The following is an 18,663-nucleotide window of genomic DNA, read 5'->3' on the forward strand; positions in this document are numbered from 1 at the left end:
CTGACTTTCTCTGTTCTAAGCTCTCTCCCAACTCTGACATTCTCTGTTCTAAAGTCTCTCCCAGCTCTGACATTCCCTGTTCTAAGCTCTCTCCTAGCTCTGACTTTCTCTGTTCTAAGCTCTCTCCCAGCTCTGACATTCTCTGTTCTAAAGTCTCTCCCAGCTCTGACATTCTGTGTTCTAAGGTCTCTCCCAGCTCTGACATTCTCTGTTCTAAGGTCTCTCCAAGCTCTGGCATTCTCTGTTCTAAGGTCTCTCCCAGCTCTGACATTCTCTGTTCTAAGGTCTCTCCCAGCTCTGACATTCTCTGTTCTAAGGTCTCTCCCAGCTCTGACATTCTCTGTTCTAAGCTCTCTCCCAGCTCTGACATTCTCTGTTCTAAGGTCTCTCCCAGCTCTGACATTCTGTGTTCTAAGGTCTCTCCCAGCTCTGGTATTCTCTGTTCTAAGGTCTCTCCCACCTCTGACATTCTCTATTCTAAGGTCTCTCCCAGCTCTGAAATTTGGCATTCAAAGACCTTCTCAACTTTGTATGTTTCTTTGTCTTAATACCTTTTAGAACTCTAGTAGTTGTTGTTAACATCTGACTTCTAGTGTGCCCAGAAGAGACTACCCTGTACCTGGGAATAATGATGGGTCAGGCACATCTATCTTCAGATGAAAAATTTCTGTAGCACTTTAAAGTTTATATGGGACCATTATGTGTAGTGGCTAGAAAACTGGCCTCAAAGTTAAGGTTTCAAATCTGAAGCAGTGTGGCTGAGTAACCCTGGACAAGTCTCTAAGCATCTCAGTTCTGGAGTCACTTTTCTGAGACTCTTAGTAGCAGAGTGGGTGCTAGGCTTTACTGGTAGAGGGAATTTCCTCATCTAGGAATCTGATCCATCAATGAAATCACAGGTATATTTCCTTTCCCTTTAAAATTCACAAAGCATTTTTTCTTGCAACAAGTCACCAAGGTAGATAATGCAAAAATGATTACTTTTATTTTCTGTGGAATTGGGGCTTTGGCACAGGCCCAGACCACCTAAGTTGGAGTCACCCAAGTGGAAGAGGACTTTGGGGAGATTGGAGGACTGGAACTTTCTAGGACATTTTATATGAATCCCGTGGCTTGGCTGGGAGCTGCCTTTTCCCATTGTCTGGGTCTGATCTAGCAAAGGGAGAGGTGTGTGTGTGTGTGTGTGTGTGTGTGTGTGTGTGTGTGTGTGTGAGAGTGAGTGTGTGATCATCATGGAAGAGCCAGGGGCTCTTTCACTCATTTCATGCAGTTGGGGAGGAGAGCCTGAAGACCATCTCTTTGCATTCTTCCCTGCTTAGGCCAAGTAGACCCAAGAAACAGACCTGGATCTTTAACCTTTTTGTTTTTTATTTTCCATTCCTAGAGCCTCTAATCTGACCCATAAAGACTGAGCCACAAGGATCTAGCATTCTAGGTATCCAAACTGGACATTGCAGTCAGCCCAGCAGAAGCGGACTCAGCTGGCTTTGAACTAGATCTTGGTGGGACTTGACTAATGTTATATGGGAGCTGATGTAAGTTACAAACCTAATCTTCCCCTTCCCGAGACCAAGGTGGTAGAGGAACATGTATGTGCCCTGGTACTGGGAAAAATATTTGTTCCTGTTACATCTTTGAAGCAAATATTTCTGTGTAAAAGATCATTCAATGGGAAGTGGCTAAATGGAAAGGGGATACCATTTCTGGGGTCCCTAAATGTATGGGCACAGTAGCTGGGGCTTTGAGTCCATGGCAGAGAGAAGAGACTCCCCTGTCCTTCAACTCACTCAAGATACTGCAGACCCCTATGTGAGTGTATGAGTATGTGTAAAGTATAATTTGTGCTCTAGAAATAAATATTGGAATCATATGGAAAATGGAATGGAGAGATGGGACACTAGAGGTAAAGAGAGCAATTAGGAGATGATTTCAGTAATCTAGGCAAGAGGAGATGAGAACTTGAACTAGTGGTAGCCATGTGGATGGAGGAAATTAAGGTTAAGGTTGGAGCTGTCAAACAGGCCTAAGTAACAGAGTAAGGACCATCCTGACCTTAAGAGAGTGCACTAGAGTCCACCATGTTAAATCTAGATGATGAGGAAACTGAGATTCAGAGAGATGAATGTACTTAACCAGGGTTCCATAGTTAATAAGTGACAGATTCGAGGCTAGACCTCCTGATTCCACATTGTAGTATGTTTGCCCCTACATACCAAGTTGCCTTTGTTATATCTAGAGTGAAGAGTATGTACAAAAAGACTACACATATACGCAAGGAGGTATCACTATCTGATTATCACATGCAGTCAAGGCCAACATTATTATGATAGATGAGGAAACTGAGTCTGAGGGAGGGAAAATGGTAGACCATCATCAGAGAACTGAGGAATGGCTCAACAATCATCAGAAGCTCAGCCTGCCTCTCCATCCAGGACCTTTTCCAGAACACTCCAGACCAGTTTCAAGGACTTAATGGAGTTTACACTTGGTGCTACTAAGACTGATTGTGCTGGGGGAGTTGTACCACCATTAGCATTGTTGACATCTGGGCTATAGATATGAGGCAGAGGTGTGTTGGAGCAGCTTAAACCTATTTGAGCCAATTATTAAATTTTCAGTGTGAGTATTTACACCTCTGAAGTCAGCAAACAAATCAGGGCTTAACTTGTTTTCTTGATTGTCTAGACTTAAGAAAGTGATGGAGAAAATGTTAATAATACAGATTAAACTTAAAAGTTTCCTGTATACATTTTTGAGAGGATGTTATTAAATATTTGCCAGTACACTCCCACCTTTGAGGCTGAGCTTCAGCAGAAACAGCACTGAGCCAGTTAATGGGGGTCTTGCATTAGAATCCCAATTTTGCCATAAATCAAATGTCTAATTTTGGACTAGTCCTTTTCCCACCATAGACCTTAGCTCCCTCATTTGTAAAGTTAGTGAACTGGCCTGGAACATCTCCATGATTTGTTCAAGCTCTTATAACCTTCGAATCTATCCATCCTAAAGCCAGTTCTTGTCCCAGTCACCTAAAGATTGCCTTTTCTTCTCCAGGCCCCTCTGGATGGCCCCAGTGATGGCAGTCTTTATAAATGAACTGCTCTCCCTTTGCAAAGGAATGGCCTCATCCTCTAGCCTTTCTGAATCAATGTTTTCAGAGCAACCATGGGTCAGATGTACTCATGGGTCCAAGAGACAGCTGCAGAAGATGCCCTTCCCTAGCCCCTCACCTCACAGTGGACTGATAGACAAGATCTTCCCTCTTCCGGTAATTCTCCATGTGGGAAGAGTTGGTGGAGAACATGGCATCAAATGTGAAGATCTTTTGCTTGATGGTCCCACCGTCTGTTACCTGCCAAAGAAGCAGACCCACATCCAGTGGTGGTGTTAATGGCAGCCGAGCTCCAGCCCCAATTCCCACCCTCCATTCCTAAGGCCACTGAGTTCTGTTCCTCTTTTATGGGTTTAAACCACAGAGTACTTTCTTTGTGAATTGGCAGGGACTTAATTCCAAGAAATGTAAGTAATCGATTCAATGATATAATAATAAGAGCTATTCCCCAATTAATAAATGATTTAAGGATTTAAATAGGTAATTCTCAAGGAAAGATACCTAAACTATCTATGGCCATTGTCTGAACCACTACTAATGAGAGAAATGCAATTGAAAATGATTCTGCCATCTTACTTCACACCCCTCAGCTGGGCAAAGATTACAAAAATGTTTGTGAGACTGTGGGGCAATAGACACACTGATGTACTCTTCGTGAACCTGTGAATGGGTACAAACATTTTGGAAACCAGTTTGGAGTTATACCCAGACAGTTATAAACAATACATGCTCTTTCACCCAAACATATCACTGCCAGGCCTGTATCCCAAAGTGATCAAAGAGATAGAAAGAGGATTAATATTTACAAAAATGTTTATTATAACTCTTTTTTTATAGTGGTGAGGAATTAGAAACTCAATTCAATTGAGGAATGGTCAAATAAGTTATGACATAGGAATGTAGAGGAATATTATTGTAATATAAGAAATGAGGAAATAGAATCTTTCAAAAAGACATGAAGGGGTAGCAAGGTGACTCAGTAGAGAGAGCCAAGTCTAGAGAAGGGAAGGTCCTCGATTCAAATATGGCCTCAGACACTTCCTAGATGTATGACACTGGGCAAATCACATAACCTCACTTGCCTAGCCCTTACCTCTCCTTTGCCTTGGAACTTATATTTAGTATCAATTCTAAAACAAAAGTGTCTTTTTTTTAATTAAAGAGAGAAAGACATGGAGAGACTTATATGAACTGATGCAGAATGAACTGATCAGAACCAGATGAACAATTTATACTCTATCATTAATTTTATTTTCTTATTATTTGAAAGATACTTTTATGAAGAATAAAATGAGCAGAATAAGAACAATATCTACATAAACAAAAACACTGTAAATTCGAAAGAGCTATGATCAGTTCAATGAACATTCATGATTCCAGAGAACCAGTGATGAAGCATGGTACTCATCTCCTATCAGAGAGGTGATAGATTAAGGATGCAGACTGAGACGTCTATTTTTGGATCAGTCAATGAGGGAATTTGTCTTGCTTGACTATTCATATTTGTGTCCAAGAATTTGGTTTTGTTTTCTCTCCTTTTTCAATGGAGTGGGAAGTGGGAGAGAATATAAATTTATATTAAATTGAAAAGAATTTAAAATGGCAAAACAGGGAGCATTATAGATTTGGAATGTTGCATGAACTTTCAGATGAGGTCATTGTACTGAACCTTTTTATTTTGTTACAAGAGACCTCTCATAAGAGTGATCTTGAAATGTTTAGAATGTAAAAGCATTATATATCAATAAAACTTAAAAAAAGAAAAAGAATTAAAAAGGGCCAGTCAGGAAATGCCAAGCTTATCCTGTGAAGGTAATGAACGAGGCCAGCCAATTAAGAAACCATAGAGACAGATGTTAGAAAAGGGGTTAGGGCCAATGAGCCTGGCATTTAGTAGGTGTTTATACATGTTCAGTGAGTGATTGGTGGATGGGAAACTCTAGCTTGATTCCAAACCAACAGACAAATTTTCTCTTCTATGGATTCAAAATTCCAAGCAGCTTCTTCTGATGTGAGGAGGGAATGTGGGATCACAACAGATGGGGATGAGAAGGGTGTCACTCTTTAGGTAATAACATATAGATAATTTTTGCTCTATGCTATACAATTCAAACTTAGAAAATACACAGATGGAAGGCAGTGAGATTTATAGAGTCCCATTTTAGGAAAATGGAACACTTGGCTTTCACTACCAGTTTGGTCATCTTCTCGTTAGATAGTGATGAGAAAGTCAGTTTCTCTGGGTTCCAGATGATGGGGTTTAGACTCAAATGATTTCTGCAGTCCTCTCCAATTCTAACATTCTGTGCTCTAAAATCTTTAGTATTGTATGTTCTAAGGATTCTTTCAGCTCTGACATTCTGTGTTCTAAGGTTCCTCCTAGCTCTGACATTTTGTCTCCTAAGTATTCTGAGGTCCCCTCCACATTCTGACATTTCATGTTCTAAGGCCCCCCCCCCAAATCTGACATTCCCTGTTCTAAGGCCTCCCAAAAGCCTGACTTACCTGTTCTAAGACTTCCCTAAATCTGACATTCCCTATTCTAAGGTCCCCCAAAATATGACATTCCTGTTCTAAGGCCCCCCAAATCTGACATTCCCTATTCTAAAGGTTCTCCCAGCTGTGACATTTTGTGTTCTAAGGCTCTTCCTTGCCTTGGCATTCTATATTCTAACTTCTGATATTATATCTACTAAAATCTTTTCAGCTCACTTATACTCTGTTCTAGGGTCCCTTTCAGCTCAGACATTCTGTATTCTAACCCTTACAGTCTGTTTTGAAATGGTAGTTCCAGATAGGGGTCAGGCTAGTCTGCAGGGGGCAGATGGAGCTACAGTGGTGCTGTCCCAACTGGGCAGGTTCATTCCCATAGTCCCATGTTTCCAAGTAGTCTCTTATCCCTGATAGGACTGAGAGCAGGTGGGAAGGTCTCTCTTTACACAAAAGAGTAATTATCACCTTTCCTGTTTCCCATCTGCTCAAGGGCCATTTCCTCCTTGTACTTCCAGAACTCTTTCTACTCATTAGGTTAGAGGGATTTTCCTCACTGAGAATCCCCATCCATTGAAATCATTGGTTCCTTCTTGTCCCCACTTAAGAACAGTGAATATTGGATTTCAATTCTGCCTTTCTTTCCAAATTCTTTCCTTTCTTTTTGCCTTCTTCCTCCTCACCCCAAACAGAATGTTGTGGGAATCTTGTTTCCAATGTAAAGATGGCTCAAACTCACCTGTACCTTGTTTGAAATTTAGCCTGTATGACAATCTGAAAAAAATCTGACACTCAACTGGAATGATGAGATTTATGGTTTCTAGTACCAAAGCAATGGCTTGGAGTTGGAAGACCTGGTATTGAGGTTGGGTTCTATCACTTACTGGTTGTATGACCTAGAACAAGTCAGTCAATTTCCTTCTCTGGATTACAGTTTCCTTATTCTTCCAAAGTAAAAGGTTAGATGAGAAGATCTCTGAGAGCCCCTCCAACTCTGCCATTTGATAAGTCTATGATCAGTTGACAGCATGACTGGAAAGATTGGAGTACAGGATGGTTTGGATGGAAGTGGTGAGTGGTGAGAGGTTGGAAACAAAAGATGCTCTCTTCAGCCATGGGGGTTTGGGATAGGGAATTATACTGAGGTGTGGAAGGAACCCATCCTCCTCTGACCTATTACTTCCTGTGGGACCTTGTTAACTTTTCATTTCATTATTTGTAAAATGAAGAGGGTGAACTAAATGGCTCCTAAGATTTTTTCTAGCTCTAGATATGGGGTGCCAAGATCTCTCCTTCCCCTCCTAGGAGCAGTCCAGAGGTGGGATCCACAGTCAGACACGTGAAGGGCAAACTCTGCCTACTTTACAGTTTTCTTCAGGGCTGGCCCTATTCCAGGTGTCTAATCTAATCATCGCTTCCCCTTCCTACCTGTACCTTCACTGTGTCCTGTGACGACAGTTTGTCCTATGACACACTCTGGAGATTCTGCCTTGGGGAGAAGGGACTCAGAGAAACATAACAGCTTCCAGGATAGAGGCTTATTCCCAAACCTCATCCCTAATGCATTATCCATTCCCCCATCCCCTACTGATCAGAGTAGGACTTTTCCATGATGGACTGGATAATGGGCCAATGATGAAATCTGATTGATTGAATCTACTTGTCCTAATGTTCAGGAAGAGATGAACATTCCAGTGTTTGACTATTTACTAGTTATAAGACTAGAGGGAGATCACTTCCCTTTTTTAGGCTGTGTACCAAATAAAAGCCATTTTGTCACTTAATCCTGTTTGCCTTAATTTTCTCATCTGTAAAATGAGCTAGAGAAGTAAATGGCAAACCACTAGTATCTGCTTAAAAAACAAAATGGGGTTATGAAGAGTTGGACACGACTGAATCAACTGAACAACAACAACAAAGCCCATTTACAATCAAATGGATAATAAGTAAATTCAGTAAAAGTCAATGCTTGAAATATCTGTGATCTCACCATCATTGGTATTCCAGCCACTGATTCCAGTTATATGCCTTAATAGACCATAAACTGATAGAACACAGAGCAGGAAGGTACCTTTAGAAGCCCCCTCTCTCTACAGATGAGGATTCTGAGGCCTAGAGAAGCTTAATGAATTGCCCAAGATCACACTTGGGCATATAATAACTGGTAGAAGAAGCAGGATTTGAACTCAAGGACTCCTGAATTCTAATTCATCACCCTTTTCACTTTGCACACAATTCCTTCTGAGGCTTAGAAGGACCTTGGGATATAGGCTCATTGACTGAGAGAGGTCACCTGGTCAAGCCCCCTCATTCTACTTCCTTGACTTGTCTAAGATCATATAATAATCTTGGTAATTGGTAATTACTCTTGAAAATAAGTGCCAGAGGCAGGATTCAAACCCCAGACTTCTGAGTCCAAACCATTGTATAATTCTGCCTTTTGATGAGTTGCTATGTCCCAAAATGCAAAATTTTCTTACCTAGTGACCAAGCTTCAAACTATAAGCTTTTTGGAACTTAGGTGGTTGAGTTCCTTGGAACACAGATATCACCTCTATCTACCCTTAGATCTGTGCTCAAAGCCTCTCTAGGATAGTAAGTCTTGCTGGAGCTCACATAGCTCCCTTTGAATATATTTATTTGCATGCTGTCTTTCCCATTAGATTGTAAGTTCCCCGAGGACAGGAACTGACTTTTGTCTCCTTTCCTATCCCTAGTACTTAGTATAGTGTTTAATAAATGTTTATTGATTGACTGATTGATATTCTACTGGTATAGCCTGTCCCAATTTGAGGGTACCTACAAGGGGTGCCATAGAAAGCCTTTGGTGATGCTTTGAAGGGAGGCAATTCCTAGAATATAATACCACATTTTGTAGTTGCAAAGTATTTTGCTCACAATGATCATGTGAGAAGGTAGCACAAGGGTCCTTATTCTCATTTTACTAATGAGGAGGAAGTGAGCTTTAGTTTGCTTCTCTGTAAAATGGGTCTATTTTCAGTCCCACTTCACAGGGACGCTATAAAGAGAGGGCTTTGTAAATACCAAAGCATTCTATAAATGTGTAGAGGATAGCTTATCGAGAAAGTTTGGCCCCCACATTACCAACCCCCTTTGGGAACACAACTTGGGACAAGGGCCAAATTGGTTGAAACAGTGACAAACCCTTACTCTAGAAAATGAACTCTTGGCTGCTCCCCAGATTTTCCCAAGATGAATCTTAGCTTGAATTTTAAAATATCTAGTTCTAAGAAAAGTTTGCCCTTCCTACTCCCTTCCAGACTTGTCTAAACTCCTCTGCTTTTGTATCCAACCTCCTTCATTTCAAGTTATACTTTCTACACCCCCATTCCCTACTCTCCCCTTTCTTCACAGGTAATAGTGAGTTCTGGATCTGAAGACACTCTCAACACCCCTTCCAGGCTAGCTAAGTCAGGGCCCTTGATCCAAACTGGTAATATTTCTCAACTAAGCCATGCTTCAGAGGGGAAGAGGCAATGGAAACTCACTTTAGGATTATAGGATATGTTTAGGGTCTAACCTTTCAAGATGCTGAAAATGTAGTATTCTATGTTCTAATTTCTTGCTTTAATTTTCTGTTCTAGGGTCTCTCCTGGCTTTGATATTCTATGTTCTAAGGAACCTCCTAGCTCTAGACATCCTATGTTCTAAGACCTCTTTCAGTTCAGGCATTCTGTGTTCTGTGGTCTCTTCTTTCTAGGTTCTAAGAACTCTTTTTATTTCGGGCATTCTACGTTCTATGGTCTCTTATATCTCTTTCAGTTCAGGCATTCTATGTTCTAAGGTCTCTTCTTTCTAGGTTCTAAGATCTCTTTCAGTTCAGGCATTCTATGTTCTAAGGTCTCTTCTTTCTAGGTTCTAAGTCCTCTTTCAGTTCAGGCATTTTATGTTCTATGGTCTCTTATATCTAGATTCTAAGACTTCTTTCAGTTCAGGCATTCTATGTTCTATGGTCTCTTCCTTTTAGGGTCTAAGACCTCTTTCAGTTCAGGCATTCTATGTTCTATGATTTCTTCTTTCTAGGTTCTAAGACCTCTTTCAGTTCAGGCATCCTATGTTCTATGGTCTCTTCCTTTTAGGGTCTAAGACCTCTTTCAGTTCAGGCATTCTATGTTCTATGATTTCTTCTTTCTAGGTTCTAAGACCTCTTTCAGTTCAGGCATTCTATGTTCTATGATCTCTTCCTTCTAGGTTCCAAGTCCTCTTTTAGTTTGGGCATTCTATGTTCTATGATCTCTTATATCTAAGTTCTAAGTCCTCTTTCAGTTCAGGCATTCTATGTTCTAAAGTCTCTTCTTTCTAGGTTCTAAGACCTCTTTCAGTTCAGGCATTCTATGTTCTATGGTCTCTTCCTTTTAGGGTCTAAGACCTCTTTCAGTTCAGGCATTCTATGTTCTATGATTTCTTCTTTCTAGGTTCTAAGTCCTCTTTCAGTTCAGGCATTCTATGTTCTAAGGTCTCTTCTTTCTAGGTTCTAAGACCTTTTTCAGCTCAGGCATTCTATGTTCTATGATCTCTTCTTTCTAGGTTCTATGACTTTTCAGTTCAGACATTCTATGTTCTAAGAGCCCTTCCACATTCTAAGCTCCCTCTCATTTCTGACATTCTCTGTTCAATTTGCTTTAAAAAATCCCCATAATCTTCTAGCTAGGAAGTATCTGAGGTCAGATTTGAACCATGGACCTTCCATCTCCAGGTTTGGGTCTCTATCCACTGAACCACCTGGCTTCCCCTCCACTCTCTTTGTCATTAGATGCTCCTATCCCTGACAACCCATGTTCCGAGCTCCCTTCTTCCTCTATTCCAAGGTCCCTTCCAGTTCAAACAGATCATCCACCCTCCTCACCTTGCCTAGGGAACGCCTCATCTCATGGAGGCGGAGTGAGCTGCCCAAGGTCACCTCGGCAGTCAGTGGGTGAGCCGAGTCTAGGCTAGACACCAGGTCCTTGAGCTTTCTTTGCCTCTAGCTTTGTGCTGATTGCCCATGGCCCTCCAGAAGTCTGTGCACATCTTTGCTCCTGCTGTTTCTGGATAGGATTCAGACCCAAGTTAAGGGGCAGACCTTGTTTCACTTAAGGGAAAGCAGAGTCTCTGGAGAGGAGCAGGAGAAGCGCTCTTGGTGATAACAAGGCTGGGGCTTGGAGACAAAGAGGAAGTGGGGTGCCTGGCACTAGAGCGTGATTAGCTGGAAGGACTCAGGTGTCCCTGCCCTCCAGTCTCTGGGCGCACCTCCTCCTCCAAGCTGTCTCCCTTTAAATGAAAGTGTTACTCCACAAAACAGCCAGGTATGTGTTGTTGCTGTTTCAATTATTTATCTGTTTACCCGGCTATGGTTTTTCCGCTTGTCTCAGCAACTCTATTATAGACTCGCAGCTCGGCGGCTCTTGCCGCCCAGCTTGGCACCACGCTAACAGCCTGCAACCGGGAGACCTCATGCCTGAGACTGGAGAAGCGGAATTAACTCCCTGTGGCTAGGGGTGGGAGGAGAGCCAGGAGCGGGGGCCTTCCCGTCTGGGGAGGGGATGCTGCCTCTCACTGCAGGAGAGCGAGGAGGGGCCCCGGCTCTGCCGCACAGGCCTGTTTACCGGCTCAAAGCTCATTCGATTCCACAATAAACATTTATTGAATGCCCACTATGCACCAGGCACTCTGCTTGGCTGGGAAATATGGAGGTGGAGGTTCGGGCTAAAAGAGCACAGGGCCGGGGGGTTGGGGAGAAGGGCTCACCCCAGATCCCACACCTGACACCATTTCGGTGGTCCATGTAGAGTGGACAGGCCAGGAGCTGGGTTCAAATCCTTTGCCTTCGGGCAAGTCATATGATCTCACTGAGTCTCGGTTTCTCTATCTGTAAACTGATGGGCCTGGACTAGTCAATGACCCTTTTTAGGGACTCAGTTTCTTCACCTGCAAAGAGGAGTGGGTTGGATTGGACAACAAGCCCAGCGAGTCTGTGCTCAGAATTCTAATCCCCACGAGGCTTTTGAGGTCTCTTCCATCTGGGATGCCAGGACTTTGGGTAAAATCAGGGTAATACAATCCCTCATTTCTTCCAAGTTCTATGAGTCATCTATGAAGTGGGCTCCATTCTTTTTATGAAGTGAATGCCATTCTTTTTTTTTTTTTGGTGGGCACCATTTTGCAGATAAGGAAACTGAGTCCCAGAAAGGAGAACAGACTTGCCCAGGGTCACACAGCCAGTCAATATCTGAGAGAGGAACCAAACCCAAGTTGCCTCTGATTCCAAACCCAGCTTAGGATCTCTTCTGCCAACATTGCCTCTATTAAGACTTTTGCCAAAGCCCTTCAAAGTAAGGAAAGCGCTTTGAAAATCCTCAAACCCACAACAACAATGACAATAATAACAACAACATTCTTGGCAGATAAGGTAGCACAGGGGAGAGAGCACCAGCTTTGGAGTTTGGGATTTGGCCTCAGATACTTCCTAGCTGTGGGACCCTGGGTGAGTCTCAACCCGATTTGCCCAGCCCTTGTGCTTCTATCTTATTGCTGTTAGGACAAAAAGTAAGCTTTTTTAAAGCAATTTTTATAGAAATGGGAGTACTCATTATTATTGTTTTCTAATTGTTACTAGTAATTCTCAGCATCATAATCTACCTAGACTGATGACAGCAGTACAATTCTCATTTATTTTCTTCATCTGTTTACCTCCCTGGGGTAGCCCAGGGCAGGGGGACAGGATGGTAGAGTGGAAAGAGCACTGATTTGGGGGCAGTGAGGTTGCCCAGAGGATAAAAAACCCTGGATTCATATCTGATCTCAGATACTTCCCAGCTGGGTGACCCTGGGCAAGTCACTTAACCCCCATTGTCTAGCCCTTACTGCTCTTTTGCCCTGGAACCAATACACAGTATTGATTCCAAGTTGGAAAGTAAGAGGAAAAAAAAAGTTAGAGGACCTGAGTTCAAATCCTACTGCCATCATTTACCTTTGGCAAATGACTTAATTTCTCTCAACCTTTGCTGTTGTTGAGTCATTTTTCAGTTGTGTTCCATTCTGCATGATGCCATTTAGGTTTTCTGGGCAAAGATACTGGAGTGGTTTGCCATTTCTTTCTGCAGCTCTTTCTTTTGGCAGATGAAGAAACTAAGGCAAAAGAGGTTAAGTGACTTGTTCAGGGTCACACAGCTAGGAAGCTTCTGAGGCCAGATTTGAACTAGGGAAGCTGACACCAGGGCTGCCCCTCTCCTAACCTTATTTTATTCCAAATGTAAAATAAACGGTTCGGACTAGATCCCTTCCCCTCTAAATCTCTGCTCCTAGGTTTCTCCCCACTGCTGTGACTCCCAAGTCCTCCCAACCACCCAAAGTTAGTTGTGTTCTGGGAAAGAAGAGTTTCACTGTGTGGCTTGATTGACAGGTGCGGAATCCCAGAATCTCTAGTTCAACAAGAATCCCCTGTACTCTATACCTGACAGTGACTGGTTAGCCATTATTTGCATGAAGCTTACCAGTGACGGAGATCTCACTACCTTTCAAGGCAGCCCCTACACACATGAAGCTATTTTTCCCCTGGCAATAAGCCCAAATATTCCTCTCTACAACTCCCACCTGATGCTCCTGGTTCTGCCTGGGGTAGAGGAAGAGAGTGGGGTGGGGGAAGGAAGTGAACAGAACAGGTTTGCCCTCTCTTCCATTTGGTGGCTGCTATTACAGAGCTGACGCTGACTCTCATCTATGCTGCTTACCAATTGCATGACCTTGGGCTGGCCCCCTGTCTTTTCTGTGCCTCAGTTTCCCCATCGATAACATGAGTAGGTTAGAACTCTCAGGGTCCTTACAGCTCAAAGCCTATGTCCTCCAAGCTGTGTGGGAGCAGTGATGACTGGGGCTGCACAAATGGCCTCTCCCATTTTCCCAACTCCTTAGGTGGGAGGGAAGCGAGACACACAGGAGAGTTTTTGTCAGCTGTATTTTTCTTTCCGAAGCTATAAAAATGGAAGGGAGAAACCTGGATACTTGACTTCCTGTCGCTTGGCCTGTCTCTCCTCCCCATAGGTAAGGCTCCTTTATCTTCTCTCGAAATGTGGCTGGCACTATCGTCCCCATCTCAAAATTCACTCCATTTTTTTTTTATTACACAAAGGAGGAAAAATCTGTCAGTAAAACTGTCTCCTCAAATTTATTTGCCGGGACCGAAGGGTTTTATTACAAGCAAAATACACACGCGTGCGCACACACACACACCCCAGATAAAGAACTGAGGAATTATCGGAATCGTAAATCGCTCTTTTGGGGAGGGCAGAAAGAGGGAGCTGGAAGGGGGAGTTTCAAGGACACATCTGATTTCCGCAGGTTTTATTTACATCTTCTTTCTCTGGGACCTGGGGTGGAGCTCACTCCCAGCTGATTGAGGAAAATAAGGAACAAGCTGATGTATAATGACTTAGCTCATTTGCCACTCAAGGGGTTTCTAGGGCAGGCTGGGAAATGAATGCCTCCTACTCTTCCCTTCAGTGTAAGTGGTTTGCTAACCAGCCTTCTGCCTCCAGGAAACTTATAGGGGATTAGAATTCTGAGCATAGACTCCCTGGGCCAGTGGGAGAGTGGTTATTTGCAAGGGACTTTTGGTGGTAGTAGCTGCAGTACTGATGGAGAAGGAGGGTTGTTTTTCCTGAGGCCACAGATGCCCCCCTCCACTTACACTAGCACATCCTCCCAATCTGTGTACCAATCAGTGCTAGGGGTTCATTCTATTATGGCCAAAGGGGAGGCTGGTAGCTGTAAACTCTGTGCTGAGGCAAAAAAGGAAGGCTCAGAAAGAGTATGGATTAGAGGGGTAGTATATGGATGTGGAGGGGTATGTGTGTGAGAGACAGCAGTGGGAGTGGAAAGGAGATAGAGAACAAGGAGAGAGAAAAAAGAGGGAGAGGGAGGAAAAAGAGAGGGAGGAAGGGAGAGAGAAAGAGCAAGGAGAGATAAAATAGAGTGGGTGAGAGAGAAAGAGAGCAAGTAGAGAGAGGGAGAGAGAAAAAAGAGGGAGGAAGGGAGAGAGAAAGCAAGGAGAGATAAAACAGGGTGGGTGAGAAAGAGAGAGAGCAAGTAGAGAGAAAATAGAGAGAGGGAGAGCAGGAGAGAGAAAAAAGAAAGGGAGAGAGACAGACACAAAGAATGAGAAAGAGAGAGCAAGGAGGAGCAAAGAGAAAAAAGGAAGATAAAGAGAGGAAGTAAAGGAGAGATAAAAGAGAGTGAGGGAGAAAAAGAGAGAGGAAGACTGAGAGAGAGAGCAAGTAGAGAGAAAAGAGAGAGAGGGAGAGCAGGAGAGAGGAAAAAAGAAAGGGAGAGAGACAGACACAAAGAATGAGACAGAGAGAGCAAGGAGGAGCAAAGAGAGGAAAAAAGAAGATAAAGAGAGGAAGTAAAGGAGAGATAAAAGAGAGTGGAGGAGAAAAAGAGAGAGAAAGACTGAGAGAGCAAGAAGAGAGAAAAAAGAGAGGGAGAGCAGGAGAGAGAAAAAAGAAAGGGAGAGAGACAGACACAAAGAATGAGACAGAGAGAGCAAGGAGGAGCAAAGAGAGGAAAAAAGAAGATAAAGAGAGAAAGGAAGTAAAGGAGAGATAAAAGAGAGTGGGGGAGAAAAAGAGAGAGAAAGACTGAGAGAGCAAGAAGAGAGAAAAAAGAGAGGGAAGGGATGAGAGAGAGAGACAGAGACAGACAGAGAGGGAGAGAGAGAGAATGAAATTTAGATAGTTAGAGAGGCTCCCTCCCCTGGTCCCTTTGGCAATCACCACTCAATAGCCTTCTTGTTTGTCCTCCTGTAATAAAGTTATATTTGTCAAGATGGTCGGGGCCATTACATTATTCCTTTAATAGCTTCTGTTGTACATTAACACACAATTAAGTAGCAGCATATTGGATTCCCCAGCATGTCACATTAGGCCAATGGGCTTTGTTCCTGCCATGAGGTGGGTTTGAAGGGCTCGCTGCAGATTTCTGTGGGGCCTGGGCCTAGGGTAAGGTTTTCTGGAGGCAGGAGGAAAGATGGGAGGGGAGGAGTCTTGCTCCTTGACTAACAGACTACACTGATTGTTAGGAACTAAAGAAGGAACAAACCTAGGTAGTCGCTAACAGTAACTCTTAGCAACACATTCTGACTTAAAAATAAAATTATTCTAGAAAATGACTCTAGAAACACCTCTTCGTGAGGAAAGAGGAGATAGTGGCATGGGAGCCTCAGTAGTAAGGAAAGAGATAATGTGCTAGCTGAGGACCCCAAGGAAGGGGTAATGGGGGCTCCTTTGAAATCTCATATTCCATGTTTCCGTGTCTCTTGGTTTCTTTTCAGTTCTGACAATCAGTGTTCTAAGCTTGCCCTCCCAAAGGATGCTGGGAGGGTCCCATTGCTGACTTCATTGTCCTAGCCCACAGAAACCCCTCTGATTCACCCGACCTGAAGTCTTTCGGTCTGACTTCCCTAATCAGCAGGGTCTGAGTTTTCCAGAACTGCCGGGTTGTTCCATATCTATGAGCCTGGCTTTCTAGCCAAACCATCCAAGTGCAGCAAATGGACTTAAGCCAGTGAGTTCAGTGAATACACAGGACAGTGGTTTTCATTTGAAAAACAAATAAGTCTCCGACCCCAGTCAGCTCTGTTCTGTCCCTGGGTACCATCGTCCAGAGGAAAAAAAAGAGGGGAAAAAAATTCACCTTTTCTTCCCATCCTCTTCTCTTTGTGTTCCACAAAACCAATTACAGGTTGGAAATAGCTGTAATAAACTTGATATCCCACTTATGGGCCAATCCCGCTGCTCCTGGAAGGTGTAATAGTGGCAGAGAGAGAGGGGAAACTGCTGGTGTATTTTGCTGGAGCTGTTTAAATTGCCTTCCCACATTATACCAACTCCTTTCCGATGAGGAGTGAATTTGTTCTTCTGGAAATGGAGCAGCTGAGGTCTTCCGGGCTGGTTTATAGGAAGGGTTTTAATGAACGGATTAGTCTCTTGGGTCCCTTCTTCTTCTCATAATAAATGGGGAGGACCTTTGTTTTTCCCCCAAAGCTGGGCGCAGATATCTTCTTCCCAGGGGCATAAAGATTCTATTTTGTGTCAGTAATTAGGGGAGAGAGTGGTATAGGGAGAGAGAGACCCCTGGCCTCAGAGTCAGGAAAAACACAGGTTCAAAAGACACCTCTGAAGGATGACTACTCTCATCCTGGGCACTTAGCCTCTCTCTCAAAGCTCCAGGATAATTTTCTGAGACTATCCATTGAACAGGAGCGGATCTGCCTTGATGGAGAGGCTATCCACACTGGGAGTTCTTTATACCAAGGAAATTGTTAGGTCTGGCCTCCTAGAATTGTAGGTTAATTGTTCTATCAGTTTCATTTCCATTTGGACCTCCAAGTGGCTTTCACACAAAGTGTCCTTTTGTATCTGCCTATCCTTAGCTCTGGGGACCCTCTGCACCAGCTGAGCTGGCTTACTCCCTAAAAATTAATTCGGTTTCCTCCCCACAGCTCGGTTTCTGCCATTCTAACAATATGGAATGATTATTTTTCAGCCAGTGGCAAGGCTAACAATTCACATTTCTAGAACACCTTAAGGTCTGCAGAATGTAGTGAACAGAATTCTATAGTCAGGGGAGGAAGACTTGAGTTCAGATCTCATCTCTGGTTGGGTGACCAAGAAAACTCACATCAATTCACAAAGAAGTCACACCCTTTATGAGTCTCAGTTTCCTCACCAGCAAAATGGGAATCATATTACCTATTACAATGCTTGGCGCAGCATTGGAGCTTAATAAATGTTTATTGACGGTTTTATTTATTTATTGACTTTAGTATCTACTTTACAAGGTTTTTTTATGAGGTTCCAATAAGATAACATATGTAAAGCATTTTGGAAACCTTAAATCACTACATGAATGCCTTTCCTGATCCCTTTGGTTCTGAAGCCCTCCATCTGTTGATTATCTCCAATTTATTCTGTTTACATATATATATATATATATATATATATATATATATATATATATATATATATATATATATATATTTAAAACTCTCTCTTAGATTCAATCCTGCAGAAGATCAGTAAGGGCTAGGCAGTGGGGATTAAGTGACTTGTCCAGGGTCACCCAGCTGGGAAGTGTCTGAGGCCACATCTGAACCCAGGACCTCCATTCCCTAGGCCTGATGCTCAAACCACTGAACCACTTGGCTGCTTTTTTTTCCCTATTGATGTCTTGTTTGTACCTAGTTGTTAATGACCTTTTTTCCCCCAGTAGACTGTGAGCTTCTTGAAAGCAGGGATTGTCTTTTTGTCTCTCTTTTCATCCCCAGTGCTTAGCACAGTGCCTGGAACAGAGTAGCTGCTTAAGAAATGTTGCCTTGGAGTTCCGGTTAAGATGGCGGCTTAGAGAAAGCTGAAGTTCAGATCTCCCGAAAACCCTTCCCCACCGATCTCAAACTAGAAGCTCCTAAGGCGCCGAAATTCAAAACGATCAACAGCACAGACCCTGGGAACCCTCCTCCTGGACCTGGACCCGGTTCAAAAGGTACGGCTCCCCTTAAAAGCCAGAACCCGAGATCCCTCGGACCTCAGGGGTAGGAGCGCAGAGTCCAAGGCTCCCGGAAGCGGCAGCCGCGCCGGGCTCAGAGAGCAGGGTCTGAGGAACAACAACCCTCAGGGTCTTCTACCCAAGTCCCAGTCCGGGTGAAAGTTACTGCCTGGGGCTTCCGCTGCAGAGAGCCGGTTGGTCCGGGTGAAAGTTACTGCCTGGGGCCTCCGCTGCAAAGAGCTGGTTGTCCGGGTGAAAGTTACTGCCTGGGGCCTCCGCTGCAGAGAGCTGGTCAAAACAACAGCAACCCTCAGGGCGGGCAAGACAGCCTCACGGGCTGGATCCTGCTATCCAAGTCTCAGTGAAAGTCTGTGCTCTCGGAGCTTGGGGAAGCGGCAGCCCATCCCCCCCGCAGGCCGACGAAACAGCCTCACGGCCAGGGATTCTGAAGGCAACTTCCGGAAATCGAGCCAGGGGGAGAGTGTGGCCTCGTGGTCCGACCCTTCCATTCCAGTTCCAGT

At 43.6% G+C, this 18,663-nt stretch overlaps 1 protein-coding gene across 1 annotated transcript in view; it reads right to left on the reverse strand.

The window, feature by feature from the left end:
* The window catches only part of IGSF21 (immunoglobin superfamily member 21), a 447,442-nt gene that overhangs the window by 168,245 nt on the left and 260,534 nt on the right, over positions 1 to 18,663 (reverse strand). Inside the window, exon 3 of the mRNA XM_056795696.1 lies at positions 3,231 to 3,352. Coding sequence (XP_056651674.1) covers positions 3,231 to 3,352 — 122 coding nt within the window. The remainder of the gene's footprint in view (positions 1 to 3,230; positions 3,353 to 18,663) is intronic.

The sequence above is a fragment of the Monodelphis domestica genome, chromosome 4, assembly GCF_027887165.1.
Source record: "Monodelphis domestica isolate mMonDom1 chromosome 4, mMonDom1.pri, whole genome shotgun sequence".
NCBI classification, from domain to species: Eukaryota; Metazoa; Chordata; class Mammalia; order Didelphimorphia; family Didelphidae; genus Monodelphis; species Monodelphis domestica.